The sequence below is a fragment of the Mustelus asterias genome, chromosome 4 (genome assembly GCF_964213995.1).
Source record: "Mustelus asterias chromosome 4, sMusAst1.hap1.1, whole genome shotgun sequence".
Lineage (NCBI taxonomy): Eukaryota > Metazoa > Chordata > Chondrichthyes > Carcharhiniformes > Triakidae > Mustelus > Mustelus asterias.
In genome coordinates, this window is record NC_135804.1 from 101,030,656 (window position 1) to 101,056,867 (window position 26,212).

The 26,212-nt window shown below is 42.3% G+C and overlaps 1 protein-coding gene and 1 pseudogene across 1 annotated transcript in view; one reads left to right on the forward strand and one right to left on the reverse strand.

The window, feature by feature from the left end:
* tex11 (testis expressed 11) overlaps positions 1-26,212 on the reverse strand; it is a 168,433-nt gene that overhangs the window by 139,499 nt on the left and 2,722 nt on the right. The window contains exons 2-6 of the mRNA XM_078212049.1: positions 22,937-23,058; positions 13,409-13,493; positions 4,766-4,845; positions 2,703-2,783; positions 727-846 (exon numbers count right to left, since the gene is read on the reverse strand). Coding sequence (XP_078068175.1) covers positions 727-846; positions 2,703-2,783; positions 4,766-4,845; positions 13,409-13,493; positions 22,937-23,058 — 488 coding nt within the window. The remainder of the gene's footprint in view (positions 1-726; positions 847-2,702; positions 2,784-4,765; positions 4,846-13,408; positions 13,494-22,936; positions 23,059-26,212) is intronic.
* Positions 14,802-16,685, forward strand: LOC144492354 (small ribosomal subunit protein uS2-like; annotated as a pseudogene).

Here is a 26,212-nt window from a genome sequence, read left to right on the forward strand (position 1 = left end):
CACCTCTGCCCCAATCAAGTCCAAGGGCAAGAAAAAACACGGACGACCTTCCTGTCCCTTTCACTAGTTCAAGTCGTTAAGCGATTATTAATGCCCAATTAAAGGCCTCACCCGTCACTGCTGGGATTAACCCAGGAACCTGTTCTGATGAAGATCAACGACTTTAACTGTAAATCTTCGTTTTTATTTCAGATTTCCAATATCCGTTTTACTTTCCCATGAGATATTTATTTATCTGCCTCAATCTCTGGTAATTGCCACCAGTGGATATGCCACCAGAAATCTTCCAGGCTGACCTGTACAAAGGGACCAAAAGGCTGCATGGCAAGTAAAGTAGTCCATGATGGATGTGGTGTCGCGTTGATCAACACCTGCAAAGAGGTAGCATACTTTACTCCGACAGATATTGTTGGTTGTCAATGACTACTGCAAAAGCAGTTGTGTCATGACCCCACTAGAACATTGCCAGGGTTAGCCTTCATACTGTAAGTTTCTCAGACACATTGCGATTACATCACCGTATACTTTTCAGAACAGAGAGCATCCTACACTGATCAGGAACCATAATTGCTCGTTTGGTCATATTTGTCAAGAAACTACCAACCATTTCTGCAGGCCCTGCCAAACACACCCAGGAATGAATACAATAACAGTGCCCATACAAAATAATAACACAATCGGGCAGAAAATTGTGCATAAATATAGCAGTTCCAGATGTGCGCATACTGATTCTGCTTGAAAGGAGTGAATTTTGAAAAGGTCCTTTTCAACATCATTCTTAAAGGCATGTACATCTGAGCGGCCATCACATCCGTCAATAAGCCTTGTGTATAAGGTCTCCAAACTCTGGGGGGAAAAGATACAAAATGTTATCATCTCTCCATTAGGAAAGTTAAATCTTTAATATTAAGCACTAACACAGATTTTTGAACAAGTTTTCAGACTACGATAACAAAATAAAATTCCGTTTCATATATTCACACACCACTCACAAATGTCATTTTTAACCACAACGAGCAGTAAAATTAATCAAAATCAAACTAGTGGGCTGGATTAGAGTGGTAAATAAAACCGGAAATGTAAGGCAAATACTAGTAATTTGCTTGTAAGCTAGCACTAAAACGGAATATGTCTTAAATCAACACAAGATTATGGAATTAAAACTGGAGGGGAAATTTTAAACTAGCACTGAAAGTAACGACAGCTCTCAATATGATTGCCTCAAAATCTTTCCGGGGTGTTACTGGGGATACTACTCACTTCCGTCATTCTGTTGTTAATAACTACATGAAAGCTGGTCACCAATATTCTCATGAATAGGGCTAATGGTAATATTCTTGCGCCTTTTCAACACAGGAAACTCGCTTTTAATGGTACTAGCTTGCTATCTGGAGCAGAGTATGAATAATTCCAGATGTAAAAGATAATTAAGTAACAGCATGGATATAGGGAGCTGATATTTTCTACCATTTAATCACAAAATATTAAAATTAAATATCTTATTCCTAAAGTAAGTTAGAAAAATCTGGGAGGTGCCAAAAGAGTTGATGCCTTATTTTGCATTGGGGTAATTCAAAGTTAAAAAATAAATACCCAACTACATTCTTCATGCTTCCAATTTCATTCCCTCCTCTCCAGAAATGAGTACTATTGGGATGTCCTTATAAAGGAACGTGCAACTCAAGGGCACCGCCTTAAATGCACACAGTACTTTTAATTATTTCTTCCCTCCACTGAATTCTGCACATTCCTCTCCCCCTCCCCCACACTCTATTCCTGTATTTCATCAATAATCCTGTTGTCTTTTCAAACAGCCTTCAAAACTAGCTCTGACATCTTCGAAGATTTGTATTGTGTACCTACACTCGCAGGTGTTTTTATCTCTGCAGAACCTTTAAAACTGTAGAATTTAGCTCACTTTACCTCTACTCATTCTACAGACCATAGGAAATAGGAGCGGGGGTAGACCATAAGGAGCCTCAAGCCTGTTCCATTATTCTCTTGCCCATTCTGCCTCTCTCTTGATTAGCTTACATATCAAAAATCTGTTGACCTCAGCCTTAACTGGATCCATTGCAACATTCAGAACACAGAGAATTCCAAAAATTACAATCCTTTGAAAAGAGAAATGGCTTCTCATTTCAGTCCTAAATGATTGTCCTTTATCTGGAGACTGAGAGTCCCTGTTTAAGATTACCCACCAGGGAAAGCAACCTATGTGTCTACCCTGTCAAGCCCTTTAGAATCCTGAATGCTTCAGAGATCACCTCCCATTTTTCTAAACTCCAGAGAATACAAATCCCATTTACTCAGCCTTTCACTGTCGGGGAACCGTTACCTCCAATGCAAATATGTTCTTCCCATTATATGGAAACCAAAGCTACATACTGTACACCAGATGCAGTCTCACCAAAACCCTGTATAGTTATAGCAAACCTTCCCTAGTCTGGTACTCCAATTCCCTTGCAAATAAAAGGCATCGTGCCATTTGCCTTCCTAATCTACATGCTAACTTTCTGTTCCTTGTGCAAGTATATCCAAGTCCTTCTGAAGATTGACATTTACAAAGTACACAGTTTTCAAATTGTCTACTTTTCTATTCTAAAGTCCAAAGTATATCCTCTCACACTGCAGATTATTGTGCTCCAGGAGAACCCAATTAAATGTAGGAAGCAAGTTATGAAATAATAAAATCAATGTACCGTCAGTGCCAAGTTCAAAAATCTATCTGCCAGTAAAGGCTTCCTACAGTCCAACCAGCTTCTTCCAGTTTTTGTGAACATCTGAAAAAGAAAGCAGCAATGTCTTACGTTAGCTATTCATAAATTAAATGCATTTCGCAGAGGACCTTAAGAAGACCATTAATATTTAAAGAGAACTTCAAAGTCCCAGGTATTAACTGAAAGCAGTAGGCCACACGTTTTTTCTGAAATAAAATACTGCAAAAAAGTCAAAACGAAGCAAGCACTACTAATAATGCTATATTTCGGAATCAGTAATTCTTTAAGCCCAAAAATCTCAACAAGGACTCCCTGTTCCATTATTATTTCCACCCAAAAATTCCCCTTTACATTACAGGATCTTAATGTTTCCTTCACGTGTCCTCGGATCAAAAAAAAAGTGTGCCACAGTTTTCATAAATTCATTTTGATGCTCTTCAGTGTTCCTAATATTCTCCAAGGTATGAGATTTCTTGGGGTCCTTCCAAAAGCATCCAGTTGTGCAATCCTCCACAAATCCTGAACCCTGTCACGATTGTGGACACCCCAAATCAAGTATGGTCCTCACTGCTTTCTTGGTTAAGAACTCCAAATCATATACACTTGATTTTTGATTGCCCTTTGCTTCTGGCCTACAGCTTCTGGCAAATTTCTCTCTCTGCTTCTCAAAGTTGCTCCCAGGATCCAACTAACTGCTTCAGCGAAAAATCACTTGGGTAAACCCAGAACCAATACCTAACTCCATGCAATCTATTCCCATACACAATATGGCACACCTGGAACGTACCAGATACAGGTAGAGATTTAAACTAATTATCTCCCATTTCCAAACCTTTCCTTTGCAAAACCACATCAATGATTTCCACCTTTAATAAGACGATTGTAGTCAGCTCATTTCCACTAAAACTCAAAAAGAGGTCACGTTTTTTTTTTAACCATTTTTCCACTTCCAACTCTGCTCTTATTCAAAGACTACCCTTTGAAATGAAATTCCTTTAGGTCTATTTACCTACCTCTAAATGGGGACTCCTGAACACTTCAATCTCTGCTAAATGTTACAATACGAAGATAAAGGACTGATTAAATTAGACTTGTTCACAATACGAGGGAATAGACAATTGTTGATTTTAACTTGGTTGCCTGGCGTAACCGGATTACTAACAGCCAGAATGATTTCACTTGCTACCCAAGCACAAGGAGGCTTATTGGTAGAAAAGAATTTCCTCTGGAGCATTTATTAATGTTTTTTTCACCCTAAATTTACTGTTAATAAAAGTAACAAGGGAGTGCTTAAATAGTTTGGGACTTTGGATGGAAAGCAAGAATTCCTACTGATTCAAGTGGGAGGTCACAGTGAAGATGCAAATTTGGATCCCATGACATACAAAGGAACCCATTTACAATTCTGCAATGAGTCGGGGCATCACATGACATGTGCACTTCATTTCTATTAGCACTAAGCAGCTTAATGCTCCATCTCAACTATTATTCAACCTACTAGAGGCCCATGCATGACACTCTGGCAATCACATTAACCCTTCTCAGGAAACTAACAGCTCCAGGTGGGGACCTGGTCAACATCCCACTTTTCCGAATAGTAAGATCCATCAAGGGCAACAAATTGGCACCCTGGACCTATGCATGAGGCTAGTGCACCTGGGGGAGGGAGGCAATGATGTAGTGATTCTGCACACCACAGGAGGTGGTGGAATTTGAATTCAATTTTAGAAATCTAGAATTGAAAGTCTCATAATTACTATGAAACTAGGGTCAATTGTCATAAAAATCCATCTGGTTTCCTCACATCCTTACCTGGTTTGGCCTACATGTGACTCCAGATCCACAGCAATTTGGTTGACTATTAATGCCTCTGAAATAGCCAAGCAAGCTAATTGTATCAAACCACTGCAAATCTCAAAATAGTGCAATCGAACTGTCGCCAATTTTACCAGAAATAGCAAATTACTGATTGTAATCAAACACCTCTGTCCCATCCATAAAAGCACCTTACCAATAATCTAACAAATGCTACATCTCAAACTCACCAATATTTGTCTTTGCAATGTCACTTCCGTGGGATCAATATGGTCGCACAGACAGACCAACGTGCATGCCACATGCCGCACTGAAAGTTGAAGTATTCACAAACTTGTTAAAAGTCTTAACACAATATTTTCTTATCTTGTCAGGACTTCATTGGTTTTCAGTTTTTGCCAAGACTGCACTGGTATTGCATAAATGTTATTACTTGTGCTCTTTACCATCGTCACCACATCTGTGCACTGACCATTCGGAGAATAAATTTTTTTAATTGACTCTGATTTCAAGTGCAAATATGGCTTGAAGTGTTTTCTGGAATCAGAGATCCAAGTTGCAACATATTCTCCATGCAGAGTAAAACCACCTTGACCCACTGAGCATGTCATACGAGAAAACAAAGAAAAAAATAATCTTAAAAATTTGTTCCTCTTCCATATTCTCATTTAAATTCATCTTTTCATCCTCAGCTGAACTCAACCAGAAACCACCCTGTCACATGATCGAGACTTGAGCTATTGAATTGCTTTAATTATACTGCTTTTAAACTCAGGTTTCGAATCAAAAGAGAAAACCAGACTTTAGGCCAGAAGCCTGCCTCAGTTCTCCACCTCTCTCAAAAGCTCATCTCCAGAAAGAACCCTATATTCTGCACACGTAGTGAACTAATTTCTAGAATACAATATTTTGTTGCATTATTTAACTGCTGTAACCTACAATCGATTTCCTAGGACCAGGAATTCCACCAAACCAGCTGGAAGAACCTTCACTGGACTCTATTCACATGAATCAATGCCTCTACCTTTGTGATTATTTTTTAAGAAACTCACATTTGTAACTTCTCTTGCTTTCTTTCTCCACTTTTTTTTAAACCTTGCGTGCTTGCAAATGTGAATGCGTATCGCGATCCATCCTTTTTTTTTTGAATGCACTAATAAATCTCCATTCTTCTGTGGAACTATTGTTAATATTGGCTGCCATAAACCAGAGTTGGGAGACAAATTATGGGCTGTTTCAAAAGGATACTGAGAAAGAGAAATAAATTCTTAACTAAACTACCAGTACCACAGGCAGAAGAGAGGAACAGCAATAATTCAATTCACATTGTCCTCATGTCCGTAACAATTATCTCAGCAGTGATTTACATATTATTTACATTAAAATGATACACAAATATCACCTGGATGCAGAGCCTTAGGTGAAAGGAACAGAGAATCAGGCAATGGTCACAGCACAGGAAGCTTTTTGGCCTATCAGGCTCTTACTGACTCTCTGCAAGATCACCTCAACTAGTTCCTTTTCACCCCCTCCCTCAACTTTTTCCCTGACCTGTGCAATGTTTTTTTTCCCCTTTGGATAATTATCCAATTCTCTTAGGAGTTTTCCTATTCTCGACCCTACAGGTGTTTCAATCCAAGTCATTCAGGGTTTTCGTGAAAAAAGGTTTTTTTTATTCTGATGTCAACGCACACGTGCCACTACATCTTCCCAAATTTGATCCCTGGGCCCCACTATTTAGTTAAAAGTCTCTCTATTTCCCAAGTTATGCAGCTCACTAGAACACTGGTAGCAGCATGGGTCAGGTGTAAACAACCCCAATGGTACAGCCCTACATTCCACAGTGCATCTTGAGCCAAAGCTCACTTCGCCCAGACCAATCTTTGAGCCAAGCTTTCATCTCTCTAACTTTATTTATCCTATTTATCCTAATTTTCACACGGTTTAGGTAATAATCCAGAGATTATTACCTCAGAGGTTCTGTTCTTTAATTAAGTGCCTCTCGATGCAGAAGCTTTTTCACAGTCTTACCTATATCTTTGGTACTTACATGGATCATGACCATCGGATCCTCCCCTCCAACAGCAGATTCCTCTCCAGTCCCGAGCAGTTACCCAGAAACCTGGCACCAGGCACTGTCGTGACTTTGGCTCTCAATTGCAGAGAACAGTATTATCCCCTGACCATGCTGTCTTCAGTATCGGTACCACATTCCTCTTCACTCACCCACTTGAGTGGCATTCTTTGTTGTTGTATACTAAATTGGTCAGCTCACTTTAATAGCAAAGATAAAGGAGCGTAATTCGATAGGTTTTGCTTGCTTACATTCCAGGACGGAAGCGAGGAAAATCTCCCAAATGCCTCTGATGACACCATGTAATCAAGTGACACACTACACAGATGCATTGGTTAACAATACATAACGCTTACCATGAAGCATAGTCAGTCTGCTCATCTACCTCACAGTCCTGCTCCTCATCCACACATTATGAACAAAGTCAGGGGCTGAAGCTCCTCCATCATTACATGCTGTTCCCTTTACCTGCCTGACTCAAAGTCACACCCTTCTGCCCCTGACCTTTCATCAATTTTAAAGTTCTGCCCAACCCAAGTGTTCAAATATCTCTTCCCCGATGCCCTATGCAATGTCTGCAATGCAGACACAGCTCAGCAACTTGGAGCTGAAGTTGCCGAAGCTGCAGGCACTTCTGCAGATATGGTTGTCCAGGATTATCGTGCATTCCAGATGAAATGACTTCTGCTCTCAAGTCTTTATACACAAAAGTTGACATCAGAGATCACATGCCTATGGCAACCCACAGTGCAAACAGCCCCCTTTTCAAAAATTAAAAAGCAAGCTGTATATACTACCATTTGCAGTCGTACGTCAGGCATGCGCATGGCCTAAAATCATCACTCACATAAAACAGTTTCTTCATTCTTGTCCCAACATGCATATTGCACACAATCTTTAATGCTTTCAGCTCTTCTAAGAGTTCTCATGCGGGTGGTTATTGGCTGTCCATCCACTCATTCTTGGGGTAAGGTAGCCTCTCCAGGGAATGTCAAATGTTGCTGTCGATCCATTGCCTTTGTCGGGTCCAGTTGAACTCTGGGAATGATGGTCACTCAGCTCCTTACACAATTGGTGAAATCATATCATCCTCATCAGCTGTCTGCTGTGAAAGGACATGTTCTCCAATTGAACCTGTATGTCTATCGTTATTATGATATATTTGGCTGTTCATTTTGACAATGTACTATAAAGTTGACAACTTCTCTACACAAGTCCCAAGTTTCTAGGTGGGTTAACTTTTGTTGAGAGCATTGAACATTTGCAGTCTGACTGGTTCTGCAACTCTCAGCCCTGGCAACAATTTGGCAGCTTTAGCAAAGCCAAATGTGGCATTCTGTTATTTCACTTTGACTGTCACTCAATTCTGTTACTAATTTTGGCTTCAGTAGTTATTTTAGCTATTGGAAAAGTAGGTCGAGTGTATTGAGACATTAGTTGCTGAACTGGACTACTTTCTTTCTTTGTCTTCAGTAGGTGTGTTTCTCCATTCTTGTATTGCTTTGCTGGACCTGCTCTATTGTTGGATGGTTCTGTGGCAATTTTCACTGCTGTCTTTCCATCTGACTGGGAATAAATGGAGATTATGTGCAGTACTGAATTCCCCAATCATTCATGAAATGCCGGAGCTCTTCACTTGGGAACTGAGTCATTGTCACTCACCACAATGTCAGGAATGCCATGGTGAATGAGTATTCTACAGTCATAGGGCGGTTGTTGATGTCAGCTTGTCTAATTCCAAGTAGTCTGAATAGTAGTCAGCTGTAACAAATTTAAGAGAATGAACAGTTCTTCATCCATGGTCTGTCTGGGTTGTTGCGAGTAGCTCTTTAGCTTGCTTGACTTGATCTGCATTACAAGCACGGCACTGGCTGACAGGATCCTTAACCTAATTGCCCAGTAAAGAATTCTCTTTCCTGCCTCAGACAAGACCCTTTCCTTAACCTGAATGGGTGTGCGTCAGCATCTCTTTGCTCATGACCTTAGGGGTATTTGCCCTAGTTATTTGTACCAGTTGTCATTTTGGGTAATCATCTCATCCCTGTATGCCCAACACTTATTGTAATAAGCATGACCTTGCTGGTTTCAGGTCATCTTTCATCACTATTTCCTGCTGCGCTTGAAGAAATGCACGTTGTTGCATAGTTTGCCTGATCAGAGATCTTTATGATTGGAATTTCAGTCCCATTGAATCTGAGTGTGCAGTGTTGGATTGCCACTTCAGTCCCACCTTTTCTACCTTGTAATCTTTTTGATACTGTCTCACTCGACCTTTCAACTCAAGGCATGAAAGAACTGTGCACAACAGCAGGCGTGGAGGGACCAGGACAGGGTTTTGGTGATCTTAACACCTAGAAACTTGAAGCTCTTGACCATTTCCACTTCATCCCCGTTGATATAGGGTAGCATGGTGGCACTGAGGTTAGCACTGCTTCTTCACAGTACCACGGACCTGGGCTCGATTCCCAGCTTAGGTCAGTGTGTGTGTGGAGTTTGCAGTTCTCCACATGTTTGTGTGGGTCTCCTCCGGATGCTCCGGTTTCCTCTCTGTCTGAAAGATGTGCTGGTTAGGCACAATGACCATGCTAAATTCTCCCTCAGTCTACCCGAACAGACGGCAGAGTGAGGCGACTAGGGGATTTGCACAAGAACTTCATTGTAGTGTTAATGTAAGCCTATTTGTGACTAATAAATAAACTTCAAACTTTAGACGGGGGAACGATCTCCCCTATGCTTCCTGAAGTCAATGACTATCTCCTTCATTTTTACTGACATTGAGGGAGAGATTGTCATCGCACCATTTCACCAGATTCTCTCTCTCTCTCTCCTGTACTCCGTCTCATCATTGTTTGAGATCCAACCCACTGCCTTGGTATCATCAGCAAACTTGAAGATGGAACTGAAGCGGAATTTGATCACACAGCCATAAGTGTATGAGTAGTATAGTAAGGTGCTGAGGACACATCCTTGTGGGGCACCGGTGCTGAGGATAATTGTGAATGCAGTGTTGTTGCCTATCCTTACTGATTGCAGTCTGTGGGTTAAGAAGTCTAGGTCCAGTCACAGAGGGAGCAGCTGAGACCCAGGCCACAGAGTTTGGAGAGGAGTTTGTAGGAATAATGGTGTTAAAGGCTGATCTGTAGACAATAAATGGGAGTCTGACATAAGTGTCTTTGTTATCTAGGTATTTCAGGTTTGAACGTTGGCCATGGAGATGGCGTCTGCTGTGGATCTGCTGCGGTGATAGGCGAACTGCAACGTATCCAGGGAGACCAGAGCTGATCTGTACCATGACTAACCTTTCGAAGCACTTCATAATGATGGATGTCAAGCCACTAGGTGATAGTCATTAAGGCACGCTGCCTAGCTTTTCTTTGATACAGGGTTGATGGCCGTCTTCTTGAAGCAGGTAGAACATAATAGGAGCAGGAGTAGGCCATCTAGCCCCTCGAGCCTGCCCCGCCATTCAATAAGATCATGGCTGATCTGAAGTGGATCAGTTCCACTTACCCACCTGATCCCTATAACCCCTAATTCCCTTACCGATCAGGAATCCATCTATCCGTGATTTAAACATATTCAACGAGGTAGCCTCCACCACTTCAGTGGGCAGAGAATTCCAGAGATTCACCGCCCTCTGAGAGAAGAAGTTCCTCCTCAACTCTGTCCTAAACTGACCCCCCTTTATTTTGAGGCTGTGCCCTCTATTCTAGCTTCCTTTCTAAGTGGAAAGAATCTCTCCACCTCTACCCTATCTAGCCCCTTCATTATTTTATAGGTCTCTATAAGATCCCCCCTCAGCCTTCTAAATTCCAACGAGTACAAACGAGTAGGGACCTCAGACCAGTGTGAGGAGAGGTTAAAGATGTCTGGAAATACTCCCGCCAGGTGATCCGCACAGGATCTGAGTGTTCGTCTGGGTATCCCATCCAGGCCAGTCGCTTTCCATGGGTTAACTTTCAAGAAAGCCAATCTGGCATATGCAATGGTGACCTTGGATACCGGTTTGGCGGAGGCTTCCAGGGCAGAAGACGTCCGCTCGTTGACCTCTTGCTCAAAACGGGCATAGAATGCATTGAGCTCATCAGGGAGGGGTGTATTGGTGTCGATGATTCCAAATGCCCTCATCATGTAACCGGTTATGTCTTGCAGACCTTGCCATAATCGGTGGGTGTCCATGTGGCTAGCCTGGGACTCTACCTTGGTCTGGTACTGTGGCCTGGCATGTTTGATGGTTCTCACTAGATGATATCTAGATTTCTTGTACAAGTCAGGGTCATCCAAATTGAACGCCTCAGACCTGGACTTCAGCAAGCAGTGTAGATCTCTGTTCATTCATGGTTTCCGGTTGGGAAACACATCGATTTGCTTCTTTGACACAGTCTTTTTCGCACTTACTAATGAAGCCCATTACTGTAGTGGCGAAATCATTCAGGTTGGTCACTAAGTTCTTAAATATTGACCAGTCCACTAACTCAAAGCAGTCTCAGAGGAGATCATCCAATTCCTCAGGCCAACATTGCACGACTTTCTTTATCGGATTCTTCTGTTGCAGTTTTTGCTTGTAAGCCAGGAGCAGGAGCACAGCCTTATGGCCTGATTTGCCAAAGTGTGGGCAGGCAATAGAGCGGCAGGGATATTTGATGTTTGTGTAGAAGTGGTCGAGGATATTTGGACCTCTGGTGGAACAGGAGATGTATTGGCAGTATCTTAGTAGGACACTCTTGAGCTTGGCCTGACTGAAGCCCCTGGTGGCATTTCAGCAACACGTATTCTAGGTCTCTCAGTTCAACAAGCACTGATACTGCAGGCCAAAGCCAGGCAAGGAAGTTGAGGAAAATTGTAAGAAAATAAATTCACTTCCTTCCCACCTAGTGACAGTCTGCAATTTTAAATTGCAGTTATCAAGGTGTCTCCTGCAAAGCAGGGACTTCTTTGAACATGCAGATTGGATTCAAAATAACAATTTGGATGCCAATGAAGTTATCCAAGCTCGGACTGAAATAGGAACCCCAATTTTTCTGATGATACCAGGCCAGAACCCCAAGCCAGACTAGACCCCAACAACTTTTCGATTTTGGTGCAAATGTGAGGAAAGGATACTGCCTTCGAGGAATGAGTCCACTGACAAAAGTAGGGATCTTTTATAGTGAAATTAACTTTATTTAAAAACACAGTTTAAATATAACTAACAAATCAAGCAACTTAACTATTAACAGTTGAACGCTATTTAAAACGAAAAGGAAACAACTTTAATATTTAACATCACTGTTTTTGTTCCAAATAAGCAACATTCCTCTTGGACTTAAATGCCACTTTAAATACCCTTAGCAACCATAAATATACTTGCTATAATGAGTCTTGACGCTTTCAGAGAGAAAAAGGAGTTTCAGAAGCCTGCAAAAATCCTCACTTCAACCAGGCTTCAGCTGCAAACTAATTTTATACAAGCTTTTTTTCTCTGCGACAGACTGCATCTAAACTACATCAAATGACCCTGTCAATCACTCTGATCAGAAATCAGAGGGGAATTTAAGATTAGCAAAAGTCCATTAACTCTATTTAACATAACCACTTAAAAGGCTAAAATAAGCAATTATTCTGCTCTCCCAGCATTTGAGTTGCAATCCCGCCAGACAAACCAGCTTACTGTACCAAGCAGCTGAATTTTTAAACATTCCTCTTAAACATAAAAAAGTTTTGATATTTCCATATTTATTGTACTATCACAATGGCATTGTGGCCTTTCTCCTTGACCTATTCCTTTTCCTTATTCTGATCTTTCGGATCCTTCCAGTAGCTTCCAGCACTGGTGAAGCTCTACTCAAAACAATTAGCGCTCTTCCTTTCCAGCTTTTTTTATTTTAACTTTTCAATAGCTGCATTATTATACATTTTGACAAACTAACAAACTACTGCTCAAATAGACTTAATTGCCATGTTGATAGATCTAAAAAACGTTTTGGTGAGATTATTGCTACTAACTTTGCAATTCATAATGTTAACTGTTAATATTTTATATTATTGCATAAATCTGATTATCTATTACCACCATTATACTAGCTCCATGAATGTGAGCCTCTCGTTCATTTTATTTAACTTTTGAAAAAGAGAGCTTACTTAAAAGTATTGCAAAACAAAACACTCCACTTGATCACAGTGCCCACACACACTAACTGGTTTATGATTTCCTTTCATTCAACACAAGGCTCAACAAAGCTTCTATCATGTTGACTTTACTCCATCATGAAAGCAAGGTCTGAGCTGAGACCTAGTTTATTCCACATGACCATTCTTAATATCAAGTAAGTTGGACTTGTCCCTTTGCCATAATTGATTCAACTGTCGTTGCAAAACAAATACATATGTCAAAGCCATATTAGAATTTGCAAAGAGACAAATGTAAAATTGTCTCTTTGCAAATTCCCTTTGCAAAATAATTACAGGGCTGAAAATCAGCCTATGGCTAAAAACATTTCTGAAGTGTCCTGCCAGTGCAGTGTACCACATTATACAATGAAGAGGTATGATACAGACAGGAGTTTACAACATATCTCAGAGATTTTGATTTCCACCAGTATATTGAACTTTGTGTCCTTTCAAGTAATCAAAATGTTTTTGATCGGAAAGTACAGAAAATTAGAATATGAATCAATTTTTCCAAGCATCTTGATACAAAGCAATTCATATACAGCAAGGGCCTGACCAACTGGCCACTTTGGTCAGGAAGTGATACATGAAAACAAGCAAAATTTAAAGGAAATGGAGAACATATTTACCAATGCAAATGATTACTTACATTTTGTCCTTTGTTCATCATTAATTGACGATTCTAGTCGTTTGGTTACTGCCCAGTTCCACAAATTTATGGCACACTCTTCAACCTTTATTACAAGGGAAAAAAATGTTTCATGACTTTGTTACTTAATCCTGACTGAACTTGCACCCGAGCCATTTTGCCAGTATTCTAACCAAATTTAGTTGACAATTAGTGGTCCTAGGGAAAGCAACTTCTCCTACAACTGACTTTATCAATATTTTAATACTTTGTTTCAAAAAATTCCTGCAAGCACAGGAAATGGATAATTCAGTGTTTCTACTTTATAAATGGAATTCATCTATTGTATGCCACATAACAACTCTATTTTTGTGTATGTTAACAGTTAATTAGATCTATCACTTCCACCAATCGATTCAATTGCCATTTCACAATACTGACATTAAACCCCCATCAGAATTTTTAAAAGGCACCAACTATGCTATCCCAGATAGCACACAGCCAAATGGTTCTCAACAATCATGTATGTTGATATGGTATAAACTGCATCTGAAATATGGAACTTCAATGATCATTTTGAAACTTTCCAATTATAAGTTGTAATTTAAGTCTTTCGTCTCCCTCAAGTTCAAGCACAATGGTGCAGAAGGCTCCATAATATGCACCACCACACAACTCATGTACATACATTATGGTGGGGCTTTCAAGCCAGGTAATACACAAAATACTCCAAAACTGGAGGAAACAGACAGCTTTCTATTTCTCAAGACAATCAAGCAAAGTGCAGGAGATCATATTTCTCATTATTGTCTACTTCAAGTGTACCAATCGTCATGGGAGATCAATAGTTTTTTTTCTCAGAAGCTCTGTTAGGCTAGGAAGCGGGAAACAATTCAATGGTTTGGCCTGAGTTCAAAACCAAACAAAGACAATTGTATTCAATTACATGGAATGCAATAAAATAAAGAACAGTTGTAACCTATGTAATTCCCAAATGACATTTGCAGTGGTAATGATATTGAACTAGTAACCAAGAGGTCCAGGATAATGCTTCAGAGACATTAGTTAAAATCTGACTGCGGCAGCTGATAGAATTTAAATTCAATAATAACATCTGGAGTTGAAAACTAGTCTCAATAATGATAAGCATGAAATTGCCGCTGTTTGTCGTAAAAACCCAACTGTTATACTAATGCCCTTTAGCAAAGGAAATCAGCCCTTCTTACCTACATGTAAATCCAGTTGCACAGCAATGTGGTTAATTCTTAACTGTATTCTGAAATGGCCTAGCAAGCCAGTCAGTTTAAGAGTAATTAGCAATGGACAATAAATGCTGGCCTTGCCAATGCCACCAAGCTTCCACATGGCTTTGTACCAAGTTACCCATCGTTGCTTATGATGGGAAATATTCGCAATGCCCGGAGGTCTCGTACTGCAAATGGAGGAGGAGGATGATCTCAAATTCCTTGCTGCTTCTCCCCACCTGGGCAGCACCAACTTGGACCTCCAGATGGAGCAATATGTCTACAAGAATAAAAGTGATAGTATCTATATCATAAGTCTGAAGACGACTTGGGATAAATTGCTGCTTGCTGTCCATGCCATTGCCTCTATTGAGAGTCCAGATGATGTGTGTCATCTCCTCCAGACTGTTTGGGCAGCGTGCTGTCCTGAAGTTTGCCACTGCCACTGGTGCCACCCCCACTGCCAGAAAATTCACCCCATTCACCAATCAGATCCAGCTGCTTTCAGGGATCCCCACCTGTTGGTGATGATGGACCCGCGACAGGATCATTAGCCCTTAACTGAAGCATCATATGTTAACATCGCCACCATTGCCCTGTGCAACACAACACTGACTCGCTCCTGCATTATAAGAACATAAGAACGAGGAGTAGACCATTTGGCCCCTCAAGCCTGCTTTGCCATTCAATAAGATCATGGCCAATCCTTTCGTGGACTCAGCTCCACTTACCTGCACGCTCACCATAACCCTTAATTCCTTTGCTGTTTAAAAATCTATCTTTGCCTTAAAAACATACAACAAGATAGCCTCAACTGCTTCACTGGGCAGGGAATTCCACAGATTCACAACCTTTTGGGTAAAATATTTCCTCCAAAACTCAGTCCTAAATCTGCTCCCCTTTATTTTGAGACTATGCCTCCTGTTCTGGTTTCACCCGCCAGTGGAAACAACCTCCCTGTTTCTATCTTATCAATTCCCTTCATAATTTTATGTTTCTATAAAATCCCCCCCTCATTCTTCTCAATTCCAACGAGTATGGTCCCAGTCTACTCAGTCTCTCCTCAGAAACCAACCCTTCAATTCTGGAATCAACCTAGTGAATCTCCTCTGCACCCACTCCAGTGTCAGGGTATCATTTCTCAAGACCAAAACTGTACACAGTACTCCAGGTGTGGCCACACCAGCACATTATAGAGCTGCAACATAACCTCCCTGTTTTTAAACTCTATCCCTCTAGCAAAGAAGGACAAATTTCCATTTGTCTTCTTAATAACCTGCTGCACCTGCAAACCAACTTTTTGTGATTCATGCACAAGGGCACCCAGGTCCCTCTGCAAAGCAGCATGCTGCAATTTTTTACCATTTAAATAATAGCCCATTTTGCTGCTATTCCTACCAAAATGGATGACTTCACATTTACCAACATTGTACTCCATCTGCCACACCCTTGCCCATTTGCTTAAACTATCTACATCCCCTTGCAGACGTTCAGTGTCCTCTGCACACTTTGCTCTACCACTCATTTGACACACTACACTCAATCCCCAACTCCAAATCATCTATATGAATATCACAGTTCCATGCAACAAGGGTGCCCAGTCCACTGGTCTGATGTGGTGGATGCTTGCCCAGGAGGTTCTGCATATGCATGGCACCATTAGCCACAAACACCTGTGGGACGTGATGCCCGATCTGTACTTTGACAAGGATCCCAATGAGATCGAGGAGGAGGAACAAGCTGCTGCAGAGAAGGCTGCGCTGAGGAGGAGTACAAGAGAGAATGGACCACCCCATTGTAGAGTTGGTTCAGCCTGAGGTTACCAACTGGTCTGAGGGTGTCCAGGTCCCGTCTATGCCCATTCAGCAGTTTGCAGCTGCCACTGATAAAAATCTGGCCAAGACGCTGGAGTCGGCAAGTCCATGTGCAAAGCTGGCAACAATCACCACTGAACCAGCTATAAGGGACTGGAGTGCCCATCCTGCTGAAGACTGGTCTGATGCTTCCACTACACAGGTCCCAGAATGGGTGGTGCTATCACTAATTGGTCCTAAGACTGGGGTTGGAGTCAATGAGGAAACTGAGCTGTCCTGTCTGCATTTGGTTGAAAAGGTGGAATTAAAACGATTTGGGTTTTTTTTTTAAAAACACCCACATCCCATGAAACAATAAGAAAAATCCTTAAACATTCTTTTACAATTGCTGACTGAACTATTTTCCATAGCTGTCCGGGCGGCACGGTTGCACAGTGGTTAGCACTGCTGCTTCACAGCTCCAGGGACCTGGGTTCAATTCCTGGCTTCGGTCACTGTCTGTGCGGAGTTGACACATTCTCCTCGTGTCTGTGTGGGTTTCCTCCGGGTGCTCCGGTTTCCTCCCACAGTCCAAAGATGTGCGGGTTAGATTGATTGGCCATGCTAAAAAACAATTGCCCCTTAGTGTCCTGGGATGCGTAGATTAGAGGGATTAGCAGGTAAAATATGTAGGGATATGGGAGTAGGGCCTGGGTGGGATTGTGGTTGGTGCAGACTCGATGGGCCGAATGGCCTCTTTCTGTACTGTAGGGTTTCTATGAAATTTCTGTGAAATTTGAGGTTCGGCTAATTCCTCTCCAAATCACTGACTCAGCACTGCAAAGATGTCAGAATCCAATGTATTGCCAAAGACCACGAAAACCTGGAACTAACTGAATGAGCTTGGAACAAATTAAACGAGTCACCAAAGGGTCTGCATGCAAGGCATCTTTCAAATTTACAAAGCATTTTCCATATCTATAAACTTGAAAACTTCGTTGGGTTTCATCCTTTATGTCTGATCAATTAACAGCACGACCATTCACATTTTTGTTAGGCAAGAGTATTAAGAATTAAAGAAGCAACAGGGATACATGGAAGTTAAAATACAGATTAAACTATCAATAACAGTCAGCATCACATCGACAATGCAATATCCTAGACCATGACAATCGTCTTTCTAATGCTAATGGTCAAAGCAAACTCTTTGTTAGCTTGAGAAAGACTGTACATTTTCAGCTACAGAAAGTTCTTTATTACGCAACAATACTTCAGCATGGTCACTCTATGAGGGGGGTCTGGAGCACCTTTGTCATGCACAGGTGAGCACGTCTGAACAGCTTTTCATCAGTTCTAGCATGTAAGGCGAGATCTCTGTGGATGGTGTAAAGGCATATGACAGCATCGGAATAGAATATTCCGAAGAACATCATAGTATGATGTTCTTCGGAATCCCACTGTGAAAAGGATTCCAATGTTGCCCCATCACAACTGACCTTACCCATCATGGAAAGAGATCACATTGCACAGCTTCAGTGGGCAGCCAATTTTCTCCAGCAGCTCAAATAAACTGCCTCTGCTCACATCGGGTCGGGCAAAGAGCAACCGAGCAGTAGTAATAGGGACTCGCTAGTTAGAGGCAGGTGTTTCTGTGGCCGCAATCGAGACTCCAGGATGGTGTGTTGCCTCCCTGGTGCCAGGGTCAAGGACGTCTCTGAGCAATTGCAGGACATTCTTAAGGGGGAGGGTGAGCAGCCAGAGGTCGTTGTACATATTGGTACCAACGACATAGGTAGGAAAAGGGATGAGGTCCTGAAGTGTGAATATAGAGTGTTAGGCAGAAGGCTAAAGTGCAGGACATCGAAGGTAGTAATTTCAGGACTACTACCGCTGCCATGTGCTAGTGAGAGTATGAATAGGAGGATTAGGCAGATGAATGCGTGGCTTGAGAGCTGGCGCAGGGGGCAGGGATTTAGATTTTTGGATCATTGGGATCTTTTCTGGTGAAGGGCTGACCTGTTCAAGAGGGACAGGTTACACCTGAACTGGAGGGAGATTTGCTAGAGCCACAGAGGAAGGTTTAAACTTGTTTGGCTGGGGGGTGGGATCCAAAGCAATAAGGAGACAGAAGAGAAGTTTGAGAACAGCACAGAAGTTAAAGAGAGCACATTAAGTAATAAAGGCAGTGTCAGTAATCCTAGTACCAGACAGATCAGGCAAAAGCAGGACAGAGAGCAAGGGAAGTCCAGATTAAACTGCATTTATTTCAATGTAAGAGGCCTGACGGGCAAAGCAGATGAACTCAGGGGCATGGATGGGTACATGGGACTGGGATATAGCAATTACTGAAACATGGCTAAGGGAGGGACAGGACTGGCAGCTCAATGTTCCAGGATACAGATGCTATAGGAAAGATAGAACAGGAGGTAAGAGAGGAGGGGGAGTTGCACTTTTGATTAGGGAAAGCCGTATCGAGATGGGATATATCGAGAGTTCAGCCACTGAGTCTATATGGGTAGAACTGAGAAATAAGAAGGGGGAAATCACTTTGATAGGGTAGTACTATAGGCCCCCAAATAGTCGGTGGGAAATTGAGGAGTAAATATATAAAGGAGATTACAGATAGCTCCAAGAAAAATAGGGTGGTAATAGTCGGAGATTTTAACTTTCCCAACATTGACTGGGACAGCCATAGTATTAGAGGGTTGGATGGAGAGAAATTTGCTGAGTGTATTCAGGAGGAATTTCTCATTCAGTATGTGGATGGCCCGACGAGAGGGGCAAAGCTTGACCTCCTGTTGGGAAATAAGGAAGCGCAGGTGACAGAAGTGTTAGTGAGGGATCACTTTGGGACCAGTGACCATAATTCTATTGGTTTTAAGATAGCAATGGAGAATGATAGGTCTGGCCCAAAAGTAAAAATTCTAAATTGGGGCAAGGCCAATTTTGATGGTATCAGGCACAAACTTTTAAAAAAGTTAATTGGGGGGAGTCTGTGGGAAGGCAAAGAGACGTCTGGTAAGTGGCACGCTTTCAAAAGTGTGTTAAGCAGGGTTCGGGGTAAACACATTCCTCTTGGAGTGAAGGGCAAGGCTGGCAGAAGTTGGGAACCCTGGATGACTCGGGATATTGAGGCCCTGGTCAAGAAGAAGAAAGAGGCACATGACATGCATAGGCAGCTGGGATGAAATGAATCGCTTTAAGAGTATAGGGAGTGTAGGAGTAAAGTTAAGAGAGAAATCAGGAGGGCAAAAAGGGGACATGAGATTGTTTTGGCAGATAAGGCAAAGGAGAATCCAAAGAGCTTCTACAAATACATAAAGAGCAAAAGAGCAACAAGGGAGCGAGTAGGCCCTCTTAAGGATCAACAAGGTCATCTATGTACGGATCCACAAGAGATGGTTGAGATCCTAAGTGAATATTTCTCATCAGTATTTAATGTTGAGAAAAGCATGGATGTTAAGGAACTTGGGGAAATAAATAGTGATGTCTTGAGGAGTGTACATATTACAGAGAAGGAGGTGCTGGAAGTCTTAAAGCGCATCAAGGTAGATAAATCCCCGGGACCTGATGGAGTGTATCCCAAGCCATTGTGGGAGGCTAGGGAGGAAATTGCAGGTCCTCTAGCCAAGATATTTGAATCATCGATTGTCACGGGTGAGGTGCCTGAAGATTGGAGAGTGGCAAATGTTGTGCCTTTGTTTAAAAAGGGCTGCAGGGAAAAGCCTGAGAACTACACAGTGAGCCTCACATCTGTGGTGGGTAAATTGTTGGAAGGTATTTTGAGAGACAGGATCTACAGGCATTTAGAGACGCAAGGACTGATTAGGGACAGTCAGCATGGCTTTGTGTGTGGAAAATAATGTCTCACAAATTTGATTGAGTTTTTGAAGGGATAACCAAGGTAGATGAGGGCAGTGCAGTTGTTGTTGTCTACATGGACTTTAGCAAGGCCGTTGACAAGGTACCGCATGGTAGGTTGTTGCATAGGGTTAAATCTCACAGGACCCAGGGTGAGGTAGCTAAATAGATACAAAATTGGCTTCTTGCCAGAAGGTGGTTGTAGAGGATTGTTTTTCAAATTGGAGGCCTGTGACCAGCGGTGTGCCTCAGGGATCAGTGCTGGGTCCACTGTTATTTGTCATTTATATTAATGATTTGGATAAGAATATAGGAGGCATGGTTAGTAAGTTTGCAGATGACATCAAGATTGGTGGCATAGTGGACAGTGAAGAAAGTTATCTCCAATTGCAACGGGATCTTGATCAATTGGGCCAGTGGGCAGACAAATGGCAGATGGAGTTTAATTTAGACAAATGCGAGGTGATGTATTTTGGTAGATTGAACCAGGGGAGGGCTTACTCAGTTAATGGTAGGGCATTGGGGAGAGTTACAGAACAAAGAGATCGAGGGGTACATGTTCATAGCTCCTTGAAAGTGGAGTCACAGGTGGACAGAGTGGTGAAGAAGGCATTCAGCATGCTTGGTTTCATCGGTCAGAACATTGAATATAGGAGTTGCAACGTCTTTGTTGTACAAGACATTGGTAAGGCCACACTTGGAATACTGTGTGCAATTCTGGTTATCCTATTATAGAAAGGATATTATTTAACTAGAAAGAGTGCAGAAAAGATTTATTAGGATGCTACCAGGACTTGATGGATTGAGTTATAAGGAGAGGCTGGGTAGACTGGGACTTTTTTCTCTGGAGCATAGGAGGCTGAGGGGTGATCTTATAGAGGTCTATAAAATAATGAGGGGCACAGATCAGCTAGTCAATATCTTTTCCCAAAGGCAGGGGAGTCTAAAACTGGAGGGCATAGGTTTAAGGTGAGAGGGGAGAGATACAAAAGTGGCCAAGAGGGGCAGTTTTTTCACACAGAGGGTGGTGAGTGTCTGGAACAAGCTGCCAGAGGTAGTAGTAGAGGCGGGTACAATTTTGTCTTTTAAAAAGCATTTAGATAGTTACATGGGTACGATGGGTATAGAGGGATATGTGCCAAATGCGGGCAATTGGGATTAGCTTTGGGGTTTTAAAAAAAAGGGCAGCATGGACAAGTTGGGCCGAAGGGCCTGTTTCCATGCTGTAAACCTCTATGACTCGATGACATGGTCAAAAGTATTGGCGAGACTGACGACGACACTGCATAATGGTCTAATTTGCTCACAGCAATTCACTTGCTATTGTCCAAAAGATCATATTAACTGTAGATCTTCCGGTTCCACATCTACATTGGGATACAGAGTTTACATTCAGCCAAGATCTTCATTCTGACAAGGGCGTGGGCAAATACTTTGCCGATAATGCTCAGCATCAAGATGCCTCAATCATTCCGATCGCAAGATTAGAAAGTAATGAACAGCAACCTGACTGCAATCAAACTACAAGTCCATATTACCTGCACCCTCAGCGCACACCTGGTAGTGGGACCTGGACAACATATGCTATGCAGGAGAAAAGGTTGAACAGTTTCCACCTTTGTTGTCTCAGTCACTTCCTCAGCATTTCTTGGCAGGACAACTAAAGAGGTCCTGGAGCATGCTAATTCCATCAGCATACATGCATTTATAAGTCAATGACATCTGCACTGTCTCAGCCATGTTCAATGGACAGGTGAAGGACATATACCCAAAAATCTTCTATATGCTCAAGACTTCCCATGTTTCTATACTTCCATCAAAAGGACAGCTACAAGTGAGATATGATGGTGACAGATATGATAATGATCTCTGGGGATAATTGTTTGGAAGGGCATTGGGAGAGGTGAGGAGAAGCAAAAACCTCAGCTCACAGAGAAGAGGGCAAGGAGAAGATAGGCCAATGAATTGTGCATCTTAACTCATTTGTCTTTCTCTGCAATGAATGCAGCAGAGATTGCTAACCCGGAGTGGAGATCAGTAATCATATGAGGCAACGCTTAACACAGTTGCCAACAATGGTGCAAACCTTGGTCACATGAGAGGGAAGGCCACCACTCACTAATTGTATGGTGAAACAGGTTCATGGGCTTGAAAGGTCTACTCCTGTATTTATGTAAATATCTCACTGGAAAATTGGTTAATTATACATGACATGAATGAGCACAAGTTCCTATACAATTGGACTTGACTGACTAGAGAGCTTTCCAATACAACTTCTAAAATGTTAAGAGAATGTATGAGTTGTGCATGAAAGACTATATATACACAAAAGATTTCATTACTATGATCTTCAGGCCAGCTATCATTTAATTGCATACTGAGCAAGAGGTGTTTTCCACTTGAAATGAATACAAGGTCTGTTCACAGGAGTGAACAATGAAACGGAACAAAATTCTAGGTGCAGCAGACCTATAAATATATGTGACCCACATGAAACAAGACAACTCAAGAGAAACAAGAAGCCAGAACAAGTTATAGTGGAAGTGCTCCTAAGTACCAGCATCATGACTACCTTGCAATTGGCAAACTACCACAAGACCATTAATGTTTATAAGTTAGAACTGGAAAAAGGTTCAAGTATTTCACCAAACCTGAGGATCCTTGGCTTTGTTTCTCTCTACTTCATCCAAAGCTGTAACTTTAACGAACAGTTCATCAATTATTTCCTCTAATCTTCTAGTTGACTGCTCTTTCAACAATTCTTCAGCAAATCCTTCCAAAGAAAAATATAGATTGCACTCTGTCAAAAATTATAAGTAGCAAACTTTTAACTTTAGTTATTTATGCCCAAAGTATATGATGCAGTACCAATAATTTATACACAATTAAACAAGATAGTTTCAGGAAGTTGTCGAAAATACAATGAGGTACTTCAATTTAATGATTTCTAAAAAATATTTACTGATAAAACCTTTTCACAGCAGTAACTACTGAATCACACATTAATGCAACTTTTATCTCATATTTTCCTTTGTCAATTCAGCACTGCAAAACTCCAGGCTATAATAGAATCACAGTGCAGAAGAGGCCCTTCGGCCCATCAAGTCTGCACCGACACACGAGGAACACTTACCTACCCATTTACCACCACTTGGCCCATAGCCTTGAATGTTGTGACATGCTAAGTGCTCTTCCAGGTACTGCTCTAAGAATGTGGTGCAATCTACCTCCACCACCTCCCAGGCAGCACATTCCAGCCTATCACTACCCTCGAGATAAAAAGGCTTTTCCTCACATCCCCCCCTAAAACTCCTGGCCCTCACCTTGAACTTGTCTTCTCTCGTGACTGACCCTTTAAATAAGACTAACAGCGGTTCCCTATCCACTCTGTCGTGCCCTCAATCATGTCACCCCTCAGTCTCCTCTGCTCCAATGAATACAACCTCAGCCTATCCAACCTCTCTTCGTAACTTAACTGTTCCATCCCAGGCAACATCCTACAGAATCTCCTCTGGACCCACTCCAGGGCAATCTTATCCTTCCAATAATGTGACAACCAGAGCTTCTCACAGAACTCCAGCTGTGGACTCACCAAAATTCTACACAACTCCAACATGACCTCCCTGCTTTTGCAATCTATAGAACATAGAACAGTACAGCACAGAACAGGCCCTTCGGCCCACGATGTTGTGCCGAGCTTTATCTGAAACCAAGATCAAGCTATCCCACTCCCTATCATCCTGGTGTGCTCCATGTGCCTATCCAATAACCGCTTAAATGTTTCTAAAGTGTCTGACTCCACTATCACTGCAGGCAGTCCATTCCACACCCCAACCACTCTCTGCGTAAAGAACCTACCTCTGATATCCGTCCTGTATCTCCCACCACGAACCCTATAGTTATGCCCCCTTGTAATAGCTCCATCCACCCGAGGAAATAGTCTTTGAACGTTCACTCTATCTATCCCCTTCATCATTTTATACACCTCTATTAAGTCTCCCCTCAGCCTCCTCCGCTCCAGAGAGAACAGCCCTAGCTCCCTCAACCTTTCCTCATATGACCTACCCTCCAAACCAGGCAGCATCCTGGTAAATCTCCTCTGCACTCCTTCCAGCGCTTCCACATCCTTCCTATAGTGAGGTGACCAGAACTGCACACAATATTCCAAATGTGGTCTCACCAAGGTCCTGTACAGTTGCAGCATAACCCCACGGCTCTTAAACTCCAACCCCCTGTTAATAAAAGCTAACACACTACAGGCCTTCTTCACAGCTCTATCCACTTGATTGGCAACCTTTAGAGATCTGTGGATATGGACCCCAAGATCTCTCTGTTCCTCCACAGTCTTCAGAACCCTACCTTTGACCCTGTAATCCACATTTAAATTTGTCCTACCAAAATGAATCACCTCACATTTATCAGGGTTAAACTCCATTTGCCATTTTTCAGCCCAGCTTTGCATCCTATCTATGTCTCTTTGCAGCCTACAACAGCCCTCCACCTCATCCACTACTCCACCAATCTTGGTGTCATCAGCAAATTTACTGATCCACCCTTCAGCCCCCTCCTCTAAGTCATTAATAAAAATCACAAAGAGCAGAGGACCAAGCACTGATCCCTGCGGCACACCGCTAGCAACCTGCCTCCAATCCGAAAATTTTCCATCGACCACCACCCTCTGTCTTCGGTCAGACAGCCAGTTACCTATCCAATCGGCCAACTTTCCCTCTATCCCACACCTCCTCACTTTCATCATAAGCCGACCATGGGGGACCTTATCAAACGCCTTACTAAAATCCATGTATATGACATCAACTGCCCTACCTTCATCAACACACTTAGTTACCTCCTCAAAAAATTCTATCAAATTTGTGAGGCACGACTTGCCCTTCACGAATCCGTGCTGACTATCTCGGATTAATCCGCATCTTTCTAAATGGTCGTAAATCCCATCCCTAAGGACCCTTTCCATCAATTTACCAACCACCGAAGTAAGACTAACCGGTCTATAATTACCAGGGTCATTTCTATTCCCTTTCTTAAACAGAGGAACAACATTCGCCATTCTCCAGTCCTCTGGCACCATCCCCGTGGACAGCGAGGACCCAAAGATCAACGCCAAAGGCTCTGCAATCTCATCCCTTGCCTCCCAAAGAATCCTAGGATACATTTCATCAGGCCCAGGGGACTTATCGACCTTCAGTTTATTCAAAACTGCCAAGACATCCTCCCTCCGAACATCTATTTCCTCCAGCCTATTAGCCTGTAACACCTTCTCTTCCTCAAAAACATGGCCCCTCTCCTTGGTGAACACTGAAGAAAAGTATTCATTCATCACCTCGCCTATCTCTACTGACTCCATACACAAGTTCCCACTACTGTCCTTGACCGGCCCTAACCTCACCCTGGTCATTCTTTTATTCCTCACATAAGAGTAAAAAGCCTTGGGGTTTTCCTTGATCCGACCCGCCAAGGACTTCTCATGTCCCCTCCTAGCTCTCCTAAGCCCCTTTTTCAGCTCATTCCTTGCTAACTTGTAACCCTCAATCAAGCCATCTGAACCTTGTTTCCTCATCCCTACATAAGCTTCCCTCTTCCTTTTCACAAGACATTCCACCTCTTTTGTGAACCATGGTTCCCTCACTCGGCCATTTCCTCCCTGCCTGACAGGAACATACCTATCAAGGACATCCAGTATTTGTTCCTTGAAAAGATTCCACTTTTCATTAGTTCCTTTCTCTGACAGTTTCTGTTCCCAACTTATGCCCCCTAATTCTTGCCTAATCGCATCATAATTACCCCTCCCCCAATTGTAAACCTTGCCCTGCCGTACGGCCCTATCCCTCTCCATTGCAATAACAAAAGACACCGAATTGTGGTCACTATCTCCAAATTGCTCTCCCACAACCAAATCTAACACTTGGCCC